The sequence below is a fragment of the Tachysurus fulvidraco genome, chromosome 17, assembly GCF_022655615.1.
Source record: "Tachysurus fulvidraco isolate hzauxx_2018 chromosome 17, HZAU_PFXX_2.0, whole genome shotgun sequence".
Lineage (NCBI taxonomy): Eukaryota > Metazoa > Chordata > Actinopteri > Siluriformes > Bagridae > Tachysurus > Tachysurus fulvidraco.
In genome coordinates this window covers 3362535-3378067 of record NC_062534.1, presented here as the reverse complement: position 1 = coordinate 3378067, position 15533 = coordinate 3362535, and the positions used below count along the sequence as shown (strand labels likewise).

The following is a 15533-nucleotide window of genomic DNA, read 5'->3' as shown; positions in this document are numbered from 1 at the left end:
TACGGACACACGCACGCTCACGTACGGACACACGCACGCTCACGTACGGACACACGCACGCTCACGTACGGACACACGCACGCTCACGTACGGACACACGCACGCTCACGTACGGACACACGCACGCTCACATACGGACACACGCACACTCACATACGGACACACGCACACACACATACGGACACACGCACACACATACGGACACGCACACACATACGGACACACGCACACACATACGGACACACGCACACACATACGGACACACGCACATACATACGGACACACACACTAACAACCAGGCAAATCTGGACGCATGTTTAACCTTAATAATATACTGAAATTAGTCATATTTAAAAGATGCAAAAGAATTACTAAGAGATTTCAGGAGGCGACAACTCACTCTTGCGGGTTCTCGGCTGCCTGAGGGTCCTTTAGGTACAGTGAGAAATCAATAACACCCACCTGCAGCATCCAGATAACACACAACCAATCAAATTCCTGTATGGAAAATAGCTCCAGAAACAGAGACAGTGTGTGTATGTGCGTGTGAGTGTGTATATGTTTGTGTGTGCGCGCGCGCACGTCTGTGTGTGTGTGTGTGTGTGCGTCACCTGAGAATCCAGGTCTTCCCCTTTCACACACAGGTTGGCATCGATGACGTTCAGCCCCACCAGCATCCCGGCGATAACGGCACCTTCTTCCTCCAGCACCACAGCTCCTGGCTCATAAAACTCCCTGTTACATAACAGCACAGAGATCGTTACACATCTCACACAAATATCATTCATTTATCGCTTCATCTGATTGTTCAGGAGACTTTGATGCATTTTCTATGATGGCTGATCATAAGTATTGGCACCCTGTCATTTAAGTACTACATGCAGCATGACTTTTAAATAAAAAAAATAAAATAAATATCTTTATTTATTTCTTTATCAAGGGTGCCAATAATTCTAGAGCTGTCTGTATATGTAATTTGATTATTACATATGTCAAATAATATATACATTATAACAATAATACATTTTTTAGACTGAGCTGTGGCAGAAAGACAAATAAACAGTACAAATAGTTCAGACTGTTTGTGATAAGCAGCTCACTCCAGAAGGTCTTTCTTGTTTATAAGAACTTTCATGTAATCCGCCACTTTCTTCTGCATAAGAGCCAAATGCAGCCAGGCTCGCGCTCGGCCCAGCCCCGTCCTGTGAAAAACAAACGCACAGGGTTTAAAGTCTCAATAAATTCCCAGTGGTTCCTGACATGTTGTATACGTCACTTTGTGTGTCCTTATGATATACATTTCCTTATAAACTACACTAACTAGAGTGAGAAATGTTTACCTTTAAAATCATTTCATTAAGTTTACAAAAGAAATTTTCCCAAATGTTGATTATTGGATATATACACTCACTTGATTCCTTGCTATACCCTCGCTTGATTCCTTGCTATATACCCTCACTTGATTCCTTGCTATACCCTCACTTGATTCCTTGCTATACCCTCACTTGATTCCTTGATATACACTCACTTGATTCCTGGCATGTCTCGGACGCTCGTGGCGAGGTCGGCCGACTCGGGGCACAGCTTCTCCACCAGCTCCAGAGGAGCCCAGATGGATTTATTCTGCCCAATGAACGTCTTCTTTACTGCACCACGTTCATAGTAAAGGACAAAAAGTGTATGAACTCACACAGAAATTATACAAATGATTCTTGTACTGTTTTTAAAACAGACTTTTACCTTTCAGTCCGTGTTTAAGGCAGTGTTCCAGTACGATGAAGAACTGCTGCAGAGGAGGAAACTCCGAGTCGAGCGTCCGGCCCAGGCTGAGCGATGACTGGATCAGAACTTTTATACTGAGCTTCATCATGGATAACAGATTGGACCTCTCCACTGACATTGGATCTTTCATGGCTGCAAACACAACTTGCTGGTCAACACCACTCACGGATATTGAACAACGACATGTTCAATAAGTGATAACTAGTGCAAAACCTACAACATGGGTACATACTAAGTGACATGAAATAACTAAGAAAAGTCTGCAATAATATTTGTATTTGTGCGATATGTTCCCTATTATAGGCAAAAGTACATGGACCATCACACTGTCCTTGCTGAACATCTCGTTCTAGGTTTATTCCCATTTCCTTTTAAAAGGAGCTCTCTCTCCTTTTTTAAGAAGCTTACCACTAGATGCTGTAGTGTACTGTGGGGATTTGTGTTCATTTCATTGTGTCAGAGTCAGAGTCATTGTTCAGGACACTGGAGTCCTTATGCTACAAACTTAACCTCCACAGTATGTCATCATGGAGCTCTGTGCTTTGTGCACAGGGACATTGTCATGTTCCAGTGACAAATTATAATGCAAGTTTGCTATACAGCAGTGAGTCAGTGTGATGGTGTTGACACACACACACACACACACACACACACACACACACACACACACACACACACCATCACACAGACACACACCATCACACTGACACACACACATCATCATCACACTGACTGACTGACTGACTGAGACACACACACACACACACACACACACACACACACACACAAAGCTGTACAGTAAACTTCTTCTGATATATGTATATACGTGATATTTGTGTGTGTGTACACACACACACACACACACACACACACACACACACATACTGATATATATATATATATCCCACCCTGTTTAGAGGAGTCAGAGGTGTATATGGTGATATATGTGTAGTTATATGTGTTTATAAGTGTATATATTTATAAAAGTCCCACCCTGTTTATTGGAGTTAGATGTGTCCGGATTAGGAGTCTCACACCCGGATAAGGACCTCCGCAAGCTGCCGCTGCTGATGCTTTCAGACGCTTTTCGGGCAAACGACATAATCGGCGCCGACCACAAACTCTCGACAGTTTTATCCTTCCGTTCTGCATCCGACTCTCCTGTCAGACTGTCCTGTTCCCCAGCCGTCCTTCCTGTTTTAGCGTCTTTAACAGCATTGTTTTGAACTCCGTCCGCCATTTTCACTGAGTCTAATCACATGACACCAGGCAAGATAAATCGAGTGGCGTCAGACTCAAGTAATCGCTCAAAGATCACACGATGCCACTGGATTATTATGTCTTATGGCAGAACAATGTCAACTATTACACATTTTATTCATTGTTTTTAATATCCTTATCTTATATAGATCACATGTGATGTGTACAAGTCCTTATGTTAACTGTTATTAATAGGAACTGTATTGTTTTAGAATAATTCATATTATAACCCTGTATTTATGTGTAATAATGCTGTTATAGAACATTAATAAACACCTTATGTATCTGTAATTAGCGTCAGTTTGTGACAAAGCTGTTTCTGTGTCAATCTGTTGCTTGAATTTGTGTAAAATTAGACTTCTTGTTTTATTCTTTGTCATCCCCATCATCCTCATCCTCTGTAATAACCTTTCTATTCAATTCATTTCAAGTTTATTTGTATATCGATTTTTACAATTGACATTGTCTCAAAGCAGCTTTACAGAACATAAACATAGAACAAAAGCTTAATATAAAGAATAATATAAAGATTAATAGAAAATTCAAGATTAATATTAGACTTATATTTAAATGTCTTTGTATTTATCTCCACTGAGCAAGTCTGAGGTGTTTTTGAGGTGACTGTGGGGAGGAAAAACTCCCTTATGGAAGAGGAAGAAACCTTGAGAGGAACCAGACTCAAAAGTGAACCTCATCCTCATTTAGGTGACACTGGATTATAAATATCTATCTATCTATCTATCTATCTATCTATCTATCTATCTATCTATCTATCTATCTATCTATCTATCTATCTATCTATCTATCTATCTATCTATCTGTCTGTCTGTCTGCGTGTCTGTCTATCTTTCTGTACATATATATTTATCTATTAAATTTTATACACAATTACTTAATTATTTATTTATTTAACTAATTAATTTATATACTAGTTGTAATGATTTATAATGCATTCAAAGTGAACACTTTTTATTGGTATATCCAGTATGTAATGCAGTTTATATTGATAGCACATCTCTGCATAATTCTCTCTGTATGAGAAAGGCTGGATTCAAGGAACATCCAGAGAACATAAACTGTAAACGGTTCGACATCCTCTTTACCTGAACCTAGTACCACAAAAGGCAAACATTTTTAATAACAAGCAACACAAAGTTTAGTACACTATCTGTTATGAGTTATGGGACACAGCCTTAAGACCACAGGCCTCTATTTCAGCACCTGGTTAGGATGTTGTCGCTGTCCATGGTATTGAAACTCGAGTGAAGAAATCCTATCACATAACAAATGCAGCTAAACTATTACAGCCTGTAATTCTAGCAATTTATGATTTTTTTAAATCTCAAATATGTCAAGCAACTGGAAGTAAACATCATACAAGTTTACATAAGTGATGGAGAGATAATGAGGTCTTATTCTACTGTATTTATAAAACTGAGCAGTTTAGTGTATAGTTTAGTGTCTCGCTCAAGGTTAACAGTTCTGTTCACACAATCGGTTTTGTCAGTTAAACTCACAATGATCAATGTTACTGTAACTGCTGAGGTATCAAATTTAGTAAATTAATAAATACTGATTAAATAAACACCGCTATCACCCTATAGGTGGCAGTAAATTCTCACCCATCAAGCTCTATTAGTAAAATTTAGAATTAAGTTACATTAAACAATTATGGAAATTATGTTGTGTTTATGGTAATTGATGTACTGGCAATTATACACTGTTATATATTTTATATTTTTGCAAAAACAGACATCATGCTAAGACTGACTGCCTTTCTTTACACTAAAAAAAAAGTTGAATTGTTTGTGAGCAAAGTGAGCAGTTAAAACAACAGTGAGACTAGTGTAGACACACGTGAGTGTACGAGTAAACCACATTTTCCATTTGATCATAACATCTATAACAGACATCTCTGTACAACAACAATACAGAAATATGGAAAAATGTGGTGTAGACGTAGGCAGGTCAGGCAGTTAGGCAGTTACATGCCTTTTCATTTAAATACAACCAATCATGTCATCAATGAATACAACCAATCACATGTCAACAAATCATATTCTGAGCGTGCTCAGTACAGACCGCCTATAAAATAAACCGTGCTTCAAGTGCATTCACAATCTGTTAATAAATGAGATACAAACACTGTAGAATTGATAAGAAATGAACAATGAGCAATTTCTGGATTTTACTTTTCGTCTTCAGCACCATGTGTAAGTAATATGAGCAAATTATCTCCATCTAGTTTGATGTACTTTGAAAACAAGTTTATTACAATAAAAGAAAATGAAGTTGTATGCGGAAAGAATATTTTTCAATATTTTTTCTTTAATCAAGTGTTTAATATTGATTTTTAAAATTATTTTATTCCTTAATTAATTAATTTGTTGTTCTAGACACAGTCCATCCTGGGAGACACTGCGTTACTGCACAATCTCCAACAAAGCCACAAGTTTATCAGCCTGATAAAGAGCTCAGTGTGAATATCGGAGACTCGGCGACTCTACAGTGTTGTGTTTCTGAAAATGTATATATAATTACATGGTATAAGCAACCAAACAGAGAAAAACCTCAGATTGTAGTCACAGTGTATAAAAGTGGTGGAGAAACTTTTCACACTGGATTCCAAAAGTCTCGTTTTCAAATAGAAAGATCTTTAAACTGCTTCAATATGATAATTTTAAACATCACTCAGTCTGATGAAGCCATGTACTACTGTGCAGTGAGGACATCCATCACTGTGTTTGGAGATGGAACTTATTTACAAATTAAAGGTAGGATTCTGAGTTGATTCTGAATGTTTAAGCTCCTGGTTTAATGTAGTGATATTTTCCTGATGACTGTTAACATGTTCAACCTGGAAGATAAATAACAGTGAAGTAGTGAAATGTTAACTGTGTTTTCTTCAACAACACTGAGTTACAGACTTTTACTAAGTGAATCCTGATCAATATTTATAGGTGATCATGTTACTATTGCATCAGAAACATCTAAAGCAGCTCTGTGTGATCATTCAGTGGTGTGTGAACCAACACTGCATGGAAACAACACTAACACCAACACACAACACAACACAGGTGAGATGTCAGTGTTTTGTACAAATCTAAATATAATGTGGTGAAATAACAGAATCAGAAATGATCAGATCTCTACATCGGACAGTGATCGGTTTGGGATCGGCTTTGGGTTTGTGCGCACTTCTGATTTTCCTTCTCACTTATTACATACTGAGGAGAAGAAAACCTAAAACCTCTAGATGTGAGTTTTTTGTCATCACATAAATTAAAAATACAGTTTAGAAGTACAGTAAGTTTTAGTTCTTTTAAAACTACTAATTAGTGTATTTCTATATTAATAGCTAACACTTCAGTAGAAGATTCTCCAGGAGCGATGCTGGTAAAAAAATGTTTTCCCTTAAAGTGTTATTACTTATTATTATTATTATTATTATTATTATTATTATTATTATTATTATTATTATTACTATTATTATTATTTAATTTAATTTAATTTAATTTAATTTAATTTAATTTAATTTAATTTAATTTAATTTAATTTAATTTTTTATATTAATTACAATTTATTTGATGTATTTATGTATTTATTTATTTATTACTTTTCAGGAATCTGAAGCTGAATCACTGAATTATGCGGCTTTGCAATTCTCCAAGAGGAAAACCAAAGCTGAAAAGAGAAAACCCGTCTCATCAGATGAGTGTGTGTACTCTGATGTGAAGAAATCTGTAAGATAACATAAATGTCTCATGGTCAAACACATGGTACTATTACACAAAGATAATCTTTTAGCAAATAAAAATATTTCGACTAGAGTAAAATATAATCCTTAATTATCATTGCGAGTTAGAAATCTACATTAATGTTAAGTCTTGAAATTTTCACAATGATTTCTTTCAAATGTCCTCTTCTTACATTTCACCAACAGTAAATCCAAGGAAAAAAACTAAAAACTAAAATGTATGATTTTTTTAATGTTGCTGTATAATTTTTGTACTTCATACAGATTTTGTATCTGATTTTTTTTACATTAAATGTAAAGAGCAATGTCAGTAAAAATGTGTATATGTTTTGTTATAAATTAGTTCAAATAATAATAATAATAATAATAATAATAATAATAATAATAATAATAATAATAATAATAATAATAATAATAATTAAATGATCCATTACTGGTGTGTGTTTAAAAAGTTGTGAGTTGGTTTTAAATATACTGTAAGTCAGCGACAGAGACGAACACATTCAGTGAATAGAAATTTTCACACTGCAACATACATCCTTTATTCAGTTATTGAACATATTTACTGGTCTTTTTTGTTGATTTGTCACTATGAGTGATCGTGTAAATAATTTTGACCACCTGATTTTAAAAACATATAATTCCAAGTAAGATTATCTAATAAAATATTATAACTAAAAATACTCCAGTAAACATCGCCATGATAGACTGCACCATCACCTCATATAACATGTGCACTTAAAGGTATTCGTACATCCTGTTTGTTGCAGCTAAACTATTTTGCCCAAGTAGGTGTTACCCCTTTGCTGCGCTTATACAGGAAGACTAAAAATAGCAAAGGTTCATCAAACAAATTCTGACCACAACTGACACCCAGCAACAGCTTTGTCCAGCAACAGTTTTTGTGAAGTGCATTCAGCATCTCCAGTCTCTAATGCTAACTTTCACATGTCTTAAGAGTCGGCTTATTGATTTCAACAAGATTTCAACTATTAGCATAAAATCTCCTTTAAAATCTTTACCGTGTGCTCAGTGCCCTGATCTTCATCACTATTTGGGTTAATTTTGCTGCTTTAGTCTTTATAAAAATCACATTTTTTCAACATAAACACACAAGATTTATTTCAGTATTCAAAGAGACATGAGGCATGAACCTGGTTTAATGTTAATGCATATGATTGAGAATTTATTTAACCGCCTTTATTTATATTTGTCTTTAAATAATGGCCTATTTCAGCTGCTGATTCATCTGACTCACTCATTCACCAAAGGTCACATTGTATTTGTTATTCTGTGATTAATGTTGCTATGCTAAATACTGAGCTAATGCTAATGTTGCTATCCAAAAGACTGAGATATATAACCTATAAATACAGACACAGACTCCTCTAGCTTTAGGCATTTAAATTAAAACGATCCTTTTACTGTGAACATCCTCCGTTATTTTATTATTTTTTTCAAATCTAAAGCTGGAACAAACGAATTATAATTTAAATCAATGCCGTTATCACCCGCCAGGTGGCAATAAAATCTCACCAATCAAGCTCTGTAATGTAGGTGTAGAAATTTTTGTTGCATTAAATTCCTGAGGAAATGTTGCAGTATTTATAGTAATTTATTAACATAAATCTATATTATATATTATAAAATTAAATTGTGCCAAAGAAGTCAACAGTGTCCTGCCTCAATGTCTATTGTCCCATGATGAAGTGCTTCGAGAAGCTTGTCATGAGGACATCAAGACTCAGCTCTTACCTTCACTGGACGCCTGCAGATTACAAACCACTCCACGGACGATACCAGTGACACGACCCTTCATCTGGTCCTCATCCACCTGGACAATAAAAACACATATGTACGAATGCTGTTCATTGACTTCAGTTCAGAATTCAACACAATCATCCCTCAACACCTGACTGAGAAGCTGAGCCTGCTGGGCCTGAACACCTCCATCTCCACATGGGTCCTGGACTTCCTGACTGGGAGACATCAGTTAATCAGGATCAGGAACAGCATCTCCATCACAACACTGAACACTGGGGATCCACAGGGCTGCGTGCTCAGCTCACTGCTGTTCACTTTGCTGACTCACGACCCACATCATCAAGCTCACCGATGATACGACTGTGGTAGGTCTCATCATCAAGAACGACGAGTCAGCATACAGAGTGAAACAGCTAACTGCCTTTTCCCTTAATCATGGACATTTACACCACACGCTGCATCCACGACACTGGCAGCATTTTGAATGAATCCACAGACCCTTCATCCCTCACACACACTCTTCACCTAACACACCCCTCTCACACACTCTTCACTCCACATAAACCCCTCACACACACTCTTCACCCCACACACCCTTCATACGCACTCTTCACCCCACATACCCCTCACACACACACTTCACCCAACACACCCTTTACACACACTCTTGATCCCACACACCCTCACATGCACTCTTCACCCCCCACACCCCCACAAACAATTAACACACACTCTTCTCCCCACACCCCCCCCACACAGACTTCACCCAACACACCCCTTACACACACTCTTTACCCCACACACCCCTCACACACACTCTTCACCCCACACACCCCTCACACACACTCTTCACCCCACACACCCCTCACACACACATTTCACCCAACACACCCTTTACACACACACACACCACCCAAAACACCCCTCACACACACTCTTCAAGCCACACACCTCTTCACAGACACTCTTTACCCCACACACACCCCTAACACACACTCTTCACCCCACACACCCTCACATGCACTCTTCACCAAACACACCCCGACAAACACACATCACCCCACACACCCCTCACACACACTCTTCACCCCATACACCCCTCACAAACACTCTTCTCCCCACACCCCCCCACACACACACTTCACCCAACACACCCCTCACACACACTCTTCACCCAACATACCACTCACACACATTCTTCACCCCCCACACACACCCTTACACACACTTTTCATCCCACACACCCCTTCACACACACAATTCACCGCCCTACACCCTTCACACACAGTCTTCACTCCACACATACTCTTTAAACACACACTATTCACACCACACAAACCTTTACACACACCCTTTACCCCACACCTTCCCTTAAACACACTTTTTACCCCACACACTCCTCACACACAGTCTTTACCCCACACACTCCTCACAAACACTCCTCACTCCAAACACCCCTCATACACACTCATTACAACACAGACCCCTCAAACACACTCCTCATACCACACATTCCTTACACACACTCTTCACCCCACACACACACTCTTCACCCCACACACTTCTCACACACACTCTTCACCCATCACACACACTTGTCACCCCAAACACCCGTCACACACTCTTCACCCCTCACACACACATCACCAAATGCACCTCTCACACCCACTCTTCACCCCACAAATACCCCTCACACATACTCCTCACCCCGACACACCCCTCACACACACTTAACCACTCAAACACCTTAACCACTGAGCTACCACATCCCTTGTGTACTGCATCAGCTATATATAGTTGAAATGACAGTAAAAGCTTCTTGACTTGACTTCAGATCTCAGGGCAGACATTGACTTTCCTTGCAATTATTTGATCATTGTAGACAAATACTGTATATCTGAAGATGTTCAGTTCTATCATACACTTCAATACAATCACAGTTCTGCTGAACACAACACTGACAATCCCACATGACTACAGGAATATCTAGGGACAAATCTGTGTGGACTCTAATCCAAAGTGACTTATTTGGCATTTCTTTACACTACAAACAATCTGAATTGTTTGTGAGCAAAGTGAGCAGTTGTGAGCACACAACAGAGAGATATTAGTGTAGACTCATGTGAGTGTACGAATAAACCACATTTTCCATTTGATCATAACATCTGTAACGATGTAGGCACAACAAAATACTACATGATTGTGTTACATCCCTTTTCTTTTAAATACAACCAATCACATGTCATATTCTGAGCATGCTCAGTACAGACCGCCTGTAGTATGAATATAAAATCAAACCGTGCTTCAAGTGCGTTCACATTCTGTTAATAAATGAGACACAAACACTGTAGAATTGATAAGAAATGAACAATGAGCAGTTTCTGGATTTTACTTTTCATCTTCAGCACCATGTGTAAGTAATATGAGCAAATTATTACAATTATTGTTGTTTATATATATAATAATATCTGAATTACATTCATTAACTAATCAGAGTGTTTGTTGTTCTAGACACAGTCCATCCTGGTAAACACTGGGTTACTGCACAATCTCTAACAAAGCCACCAGATTATCAGACTGATAAAGAGCTCAGTGTGAATATCGGAGACTCGGCGACTCTACAGTGTTGTATTTCTGAAAATGTAGTTGGAATAATTACATGGTTTAAGCAACCAAAGAGAGAAAAACCTCAGATGGTAGTCACAGTGTATGAAAGAGCTGGAGAAACTTTTTACACTGGATTCCAAAAGTCTCGTTTTCGAACAGAAAGATCTTTAAACTGCTGCAAAATGATAATTTTAAGTGTCACTCAGTCTGATGAAGCCATGTACTACTGTGCAATGACAAGATTCATCACTGTGTTTGGAGATGGAACTTATTTACAAATTAAAGGTAGGATTCTGAGTTGATTCTGAATGTTTAAGCTCCTGGTTTAATGTAGTGATATTTTCCTGATGACTGTTAACATGTTCAAGCTGGAAGATAAATAATAGTGAAGTAGTGAAATGTTAACTGTGTTTTCTTCAACAACACTGAGTTACAGACTTTTACTAAGTGAATCCTGATCAATGTTTATAGGTGATCATGTTACTATTGCATCAGAATCAGAAATGATCAGATCTCTACATCGGACAGTGATCGGTTTGGGATCGGCTTTGGGTTTGTGCGCACTTCTGATTTTCTGTCTCACTTATTACATACTGAGGAGAAGAAAACCTGAAACCTCGAGATGTGAGTTTTTTTGTTTGTCCTCACATAAGTTAAAAATACAAATTAGAAATACAGTTAAGTTTAATTCTTTTAAAACTTAAAAAAACAATCTATATTAATAGCTAACACATCTGTAGAAGATTCACCAGGAACGAGGCAGGTAAAAAAATGTTTTTCCCCTACAGTGTTATTACTCATTTAATTTAATTTAATTTAATTCAAATGATCTATCTATCTATCTATCTATCTATCTATCTATCTATCTATCTATCTATCTATCTATCTATCTATCTATCTATCTATCTATCTATCTATCTATCTATCTATTTTCAGGAATCTGAAGCTGAATCACTGAATTATGTGGCTTTGCAATTCTCCAAGAGGAAAACCAAAGCTGAAAAGAGAAAACCTGTCTCATCAGATGAGTGTGTGTACTCTGATGTGAAGAAATCTGTAAGATAACATAAATGTCTCATGGTCAAACACATAGTACTATTACACAAAGATAACCTTTTAGCAAAGAAAAATATCTCGACTAGAGAAAAATATAATCCTTAATTATCATTGAGTTACAAATCTACATTAATGTCAGGTCTTGAAATTTTCACGATGATTTCTTTCAATTGTCCTGTACTTACATTTCCCCAGCAGTAAATCTAATAAAAAATAAAATGTATGATTTTTTTTATATGTTGCTGTAAATTATTTGTGTTTTACTTCATACAGATTTTGTATCTCATATATTTTTTACAAAAAGTGTAAAGAGCAATTTCATAATAATAATAATAATAATAATAATAATAATAATAATAATAATAATAATAATAATAATAATAATAATAATAATAATAATAACAATAAATGATCCATTACTAGTGTGTGTTTAAAAAAGTTGTGAGTTGGTCTTAAATATACTGTATGTCAGCGACAGAGACGCACACATTAGAGATTATTGTCTCATCAGTAACAAACAACTCATCAGTAACTAGTGAAACTGAGCTATAACTGTATAACCGGCTGAGAAAACTGACTTCCAACCTATTTAAAAGATGTTTGTTGTAGTTTTTCCTATTTTCTAAATTTTCCAGTTTTTACTTTACTTTCCTGATTGCGGTGCCATGACCCTGAAATGATATTCTCCTTCACATAATATTGAATAAAACTTGTGCACATAAACTAACGTTAGACCACCTGATTTTTAAAAACATATCATTCCAAGTGAGATTATCTAATAAAATATTATAACTAAAAATACTTCAGTAAACATCGCCATGATAGACTGCACCATCACCTCATATAACACATGCGCTTAAAGTTATTCGTACATCCTGTTTGTTGCAGCTAAACTATTTGTCCAAGCAAGTGTTGCCACTTTGCTGCGCTTATACAGGAAGACTAAAAATAGCAAAGGTTCATCAGAAAAATTCTGACCACAACTGACACCCAGCAACAGCTTTGTCCAGCAACAGTTTTTGTGAAGTGCATTCAGCATCTCCAGTCTGTAATGCTAACTTTCACTTATGACTTAAGAATCAACAAGATTCAACAAGAAACTATTAGCATAAATTCTCTTTTAAAATCTTTACTGTGTGCTCAGTGCCCTGATCTTCATCACTATTTTGGTTAATTTTGCTGCTCTAGTCTTTATAAAATTCACATTTTTTTCAACATAAACACACAAGATTTATTTCAGTAGTCAATGAGACATGAGGCATGAACCTGGTTTAATCCTCATGCATATGATTGAGAATGTATTTAACTGCCTTTATTTATATTTGTCTTCAATTAATGGCCTATTTTAGCTGGCCTATTTCATTGATTTGTTGATTCACTGATTCAGTATGTGATTCACTCATTCACCAAAGGTCACACTGTATTTGTTATTCTGTGACAACCAGGGCTGTCAAGTGTCATGCATTGAGCGTGACACACATTTGGGTATTTTATCACACTTTCCCACCACACAATGTATTTGTCACACAGAAAAACATACTATTTATCATATATTTAATATGCCGCAGTGCCCAAAATGTATCTGTCTCTATGGAACCGTGCAGGAATCAAGCGCGTCTCCCCTGGAGTTCTTAGTCGAGCCTGACATTTATCAGCCAATAAAAAAAGTGGCTATCACATTCGCCAATCAGAAAATTGCACTATTGTATATGGGTACTCCATCCAGGGTGTATTCTGCCTTGATGCCCAAAGACTCCTGAAGTAGTTCGGATAAGCGGTAGAAAATGAGTGAGAGTGAGTGAGTGTATATGGGTAAGATTTAACGCAACAACCAATGAAAAAAAAAGCATATGTTGGAATTGTTCGCTATCATCCTCGTTCACCCACAGAGAAAACCACTGGAGCTGTGAGCATCACTTTGAGCACAGAGTAAGTCATGATCTCCTGTTTTGACACAAACAATGACATTCTGACTGCTGTTAGAGACGTTTCCCAGATAATCAGCATACGTTTTTCATGAGTGTTTGTAACTTAGCTAACAGTTTTACATATTTAATATAATTTAATATAACATATTAATTTAATTTTGACATATTTAAAATATGTCACTCTTGCCTGTAGAGCCTTGGAGACAAAGAAATAAATAATAAAATATAGTCACAGACTCCTCTAGCTTTAGACATTTAAATGAAACTGATCATTTTACTGTGAACATCCTCCGTTATTTTATGTTATTTTTTAAATCTAAAGTTGAAACAAACGAATTATAATGTAAATCAATACCGCTATCCACCGCTAGGTGCCAGTAAAATCTCCACCAATCAAGCTCTGTAATGTAGGTGTAGAAATTATTGTTGAATTAAATTCCCAATGAAATATTGCAGTATTTATAGTAATTTATTAACATAAATCTTTATTATATTTGATAAAATTAAATCGTGTCAAAGAAGTCAACAGTGTCCTGCCTCAATGTCTATTGTCCCATGATGAAGTGCTTCGAGAAGCTTGTCATGAGGACATCAAGACTCAGCTCTTACCTTCACTGGACGCCTGCAGTTTTCAAACCGCTCCACGGACGATGCCAGTGACACGACCCTTCATCTGGTCCTCATCCACCTGGACAATAAAAACACATATGTACGAATGCTGTTCATTGACTTCAGTTCAGAATTCAACACAATCATCCCTCAACACCTGACTGAGAAGCTGAGCCTGAACACCTCCACCTCCACCTGGACTTCCTGACTGGGAGACATCAGTTAATCAGGAACAGCATCTCCAGCACCACCACACTGAACACTGGGGTTCCACAGGGCTGCGTGCTCAGCCCATTGCTGTTCACTTTGATGACTCATGACCCACATCAACAAATTCACCAGTGACACGACCGTGGTGAGTCTCATCATCAAGAACGATGAGTCAGCATACAGAGAGGAGGTGAAACAGCTAACTGGCTTTTCCCTTAATAATGGACATTTACACCACATGCTGCATCACACAGCATTGTCAGCGTCTTTTGTGTACTGCATTTTTTGTACTTTTTGTATTATCTTGTAACTTTATGTCTGCACTGTTTTTTGTCCTGCACTGTCTTTTGTCCTGCACTGTCTTGTTTGTCTTATACTGCACTGTTTGCATCAGGTTGCACAGTTGCACTTTATGTGGCTAAGAATACTTACATGTCCTTAGCCCTGTCTTTGTTTTATGTAGCACCTTGATCCTGGAGAAACGTTGTCTCATTTCACTGTGTACTGCAAGAGCTATATATGGTTGAAATGACAATAAAAGCTTCTTGACTTGACTTGAC

At 37.1% G+C, this 15533-nt stretch overlaps 3 protein-coding genes across 4 annotated transcripts in view; 2 read left to right on the top strand and 1 right to left on the bottom strand.

Annotated features, from left to right (window-relative positions):
- rufy1 (RUN and FYVE domain containing 1) overlaps positions 1-3054 on the bottom strand; it is a 13753-nt gene extending 10699 nt beyond the window's left edge. Inside the window, exons 1-6 of one of the 2 annotated variants that reach the window (XM_027152006.2) lie at positions 2776-3054; positions 1741-1914; positions 1529-1646; positions 1101-1202; positions 612-735; positions 401-462 (exon numbers count right to left, since the gene is read on the bottom strand). In XM_027152006.2, coding sequence (XP_027007807.2) covers positions 401-462; positions 612-735; positions 1101-1202; positions 1529-1646; positions 1741-1914; positions 2776-3022 — 827 coding nt within the window. In that variant the 5' untranslated portion in view covers positions 3023-3054. The remainder of the gene's footprint in view (positions 1-400; positions 463-611; positions 736-1100; positions 1203-1528; positions 1647-1740; positions 1915-2775) is intronic. The other variant, XM_027152007.2, reaches the window with a different exon arrangement.
- A 2158-nt stretch (positions 3055-5212) lies between these two features.
- LOC125139268 lies at positions 5213-8918 on the top strand. The gene is made up of 6 exons (XM_047802614.1): positions 5213-5255; positions 5439-5816; positions 6003-6119; positions 6205-6300; positions 6401-6438; positions 8574-8918. The coding sequence occupies exons 1-6, from the start codon at positions 5213-5215 to the stop codon at positions 8916-8918; spliced, it is 1017 nt and encodes a 338-aa protein (XP_047658570.1).
- Positions 8919-10825: 1907 nt separating this feature from the next.
- Positions 10826-12439, top strand: LOC113646013. The gene is made up of 5 exons (XM_027152018.2): positions 10826-10976; positions 11075-11455; positions 11642-11794; positions 11896-11933; positions 12107-12439. The coding sequence occupies exons 1-5, from the start codon at positions 10934-10936 to the stop codon at positions 12233-12235; spliced, it is 744 nt and encodes a 247-aa protein (XP_027007819.2). The 5' UTR covers positions 10826-10933; the 3' UTR covers positions 12236-12439.
- Positions 12440-15533: the final 3094 nt, after the last annotated feature.

What these genes read in the sequence shown, in the direction of transcription:
- LOC125139268 (XM_047802614.1), top strand. Translation starts at nt 5,213, where the DNA reads ATGAGCAATTTCTGGATTTTACTTTTCGTCTTCAGCACCATGT. An exon ending in TTTCGTCTTCAGCACCATGT is followed by an intron (nt 5,256 to 5,438) that starts GTAAGTAATATG and finishes TTGTTGTTCTAG; the next exon opens with ACACAGTCCATCCTGGGAGA. An exon ending in CAACACACAACACAACACAG is followed by an intron (nt 6,120 to 6,204) that starts GTGAGATGTCAG and finishes TACATCGGACAG; the next exon opens with TGATCGGTTTGGGATCGGCT.
- LOC113646013 (XM_027152018.2), top strand. Translation starts at nt 10,934, where the DNA reads ATGAGCAGTTTCTGGATTTTACTTTTCATCTTCAGCACCATGT. An exon ending in TTTCATCTTCAGCACCATGT is followed by an intron (nt 10,977 to 11,074) that starts GTAAGTAATATG and finishes TTGTTGTTCTAG; the next exon opens with ACACAGTCCATCCTGGTAAA. An exon ending in ATTCACCAGGAACGAGGCAG is followed by an intron (nt 11,934 to 12,106) that starts GTAAAAAAATGT and finishes ATCTATTTTCAG; the next exon opens with GAATCTGAAGCTGAATCACT.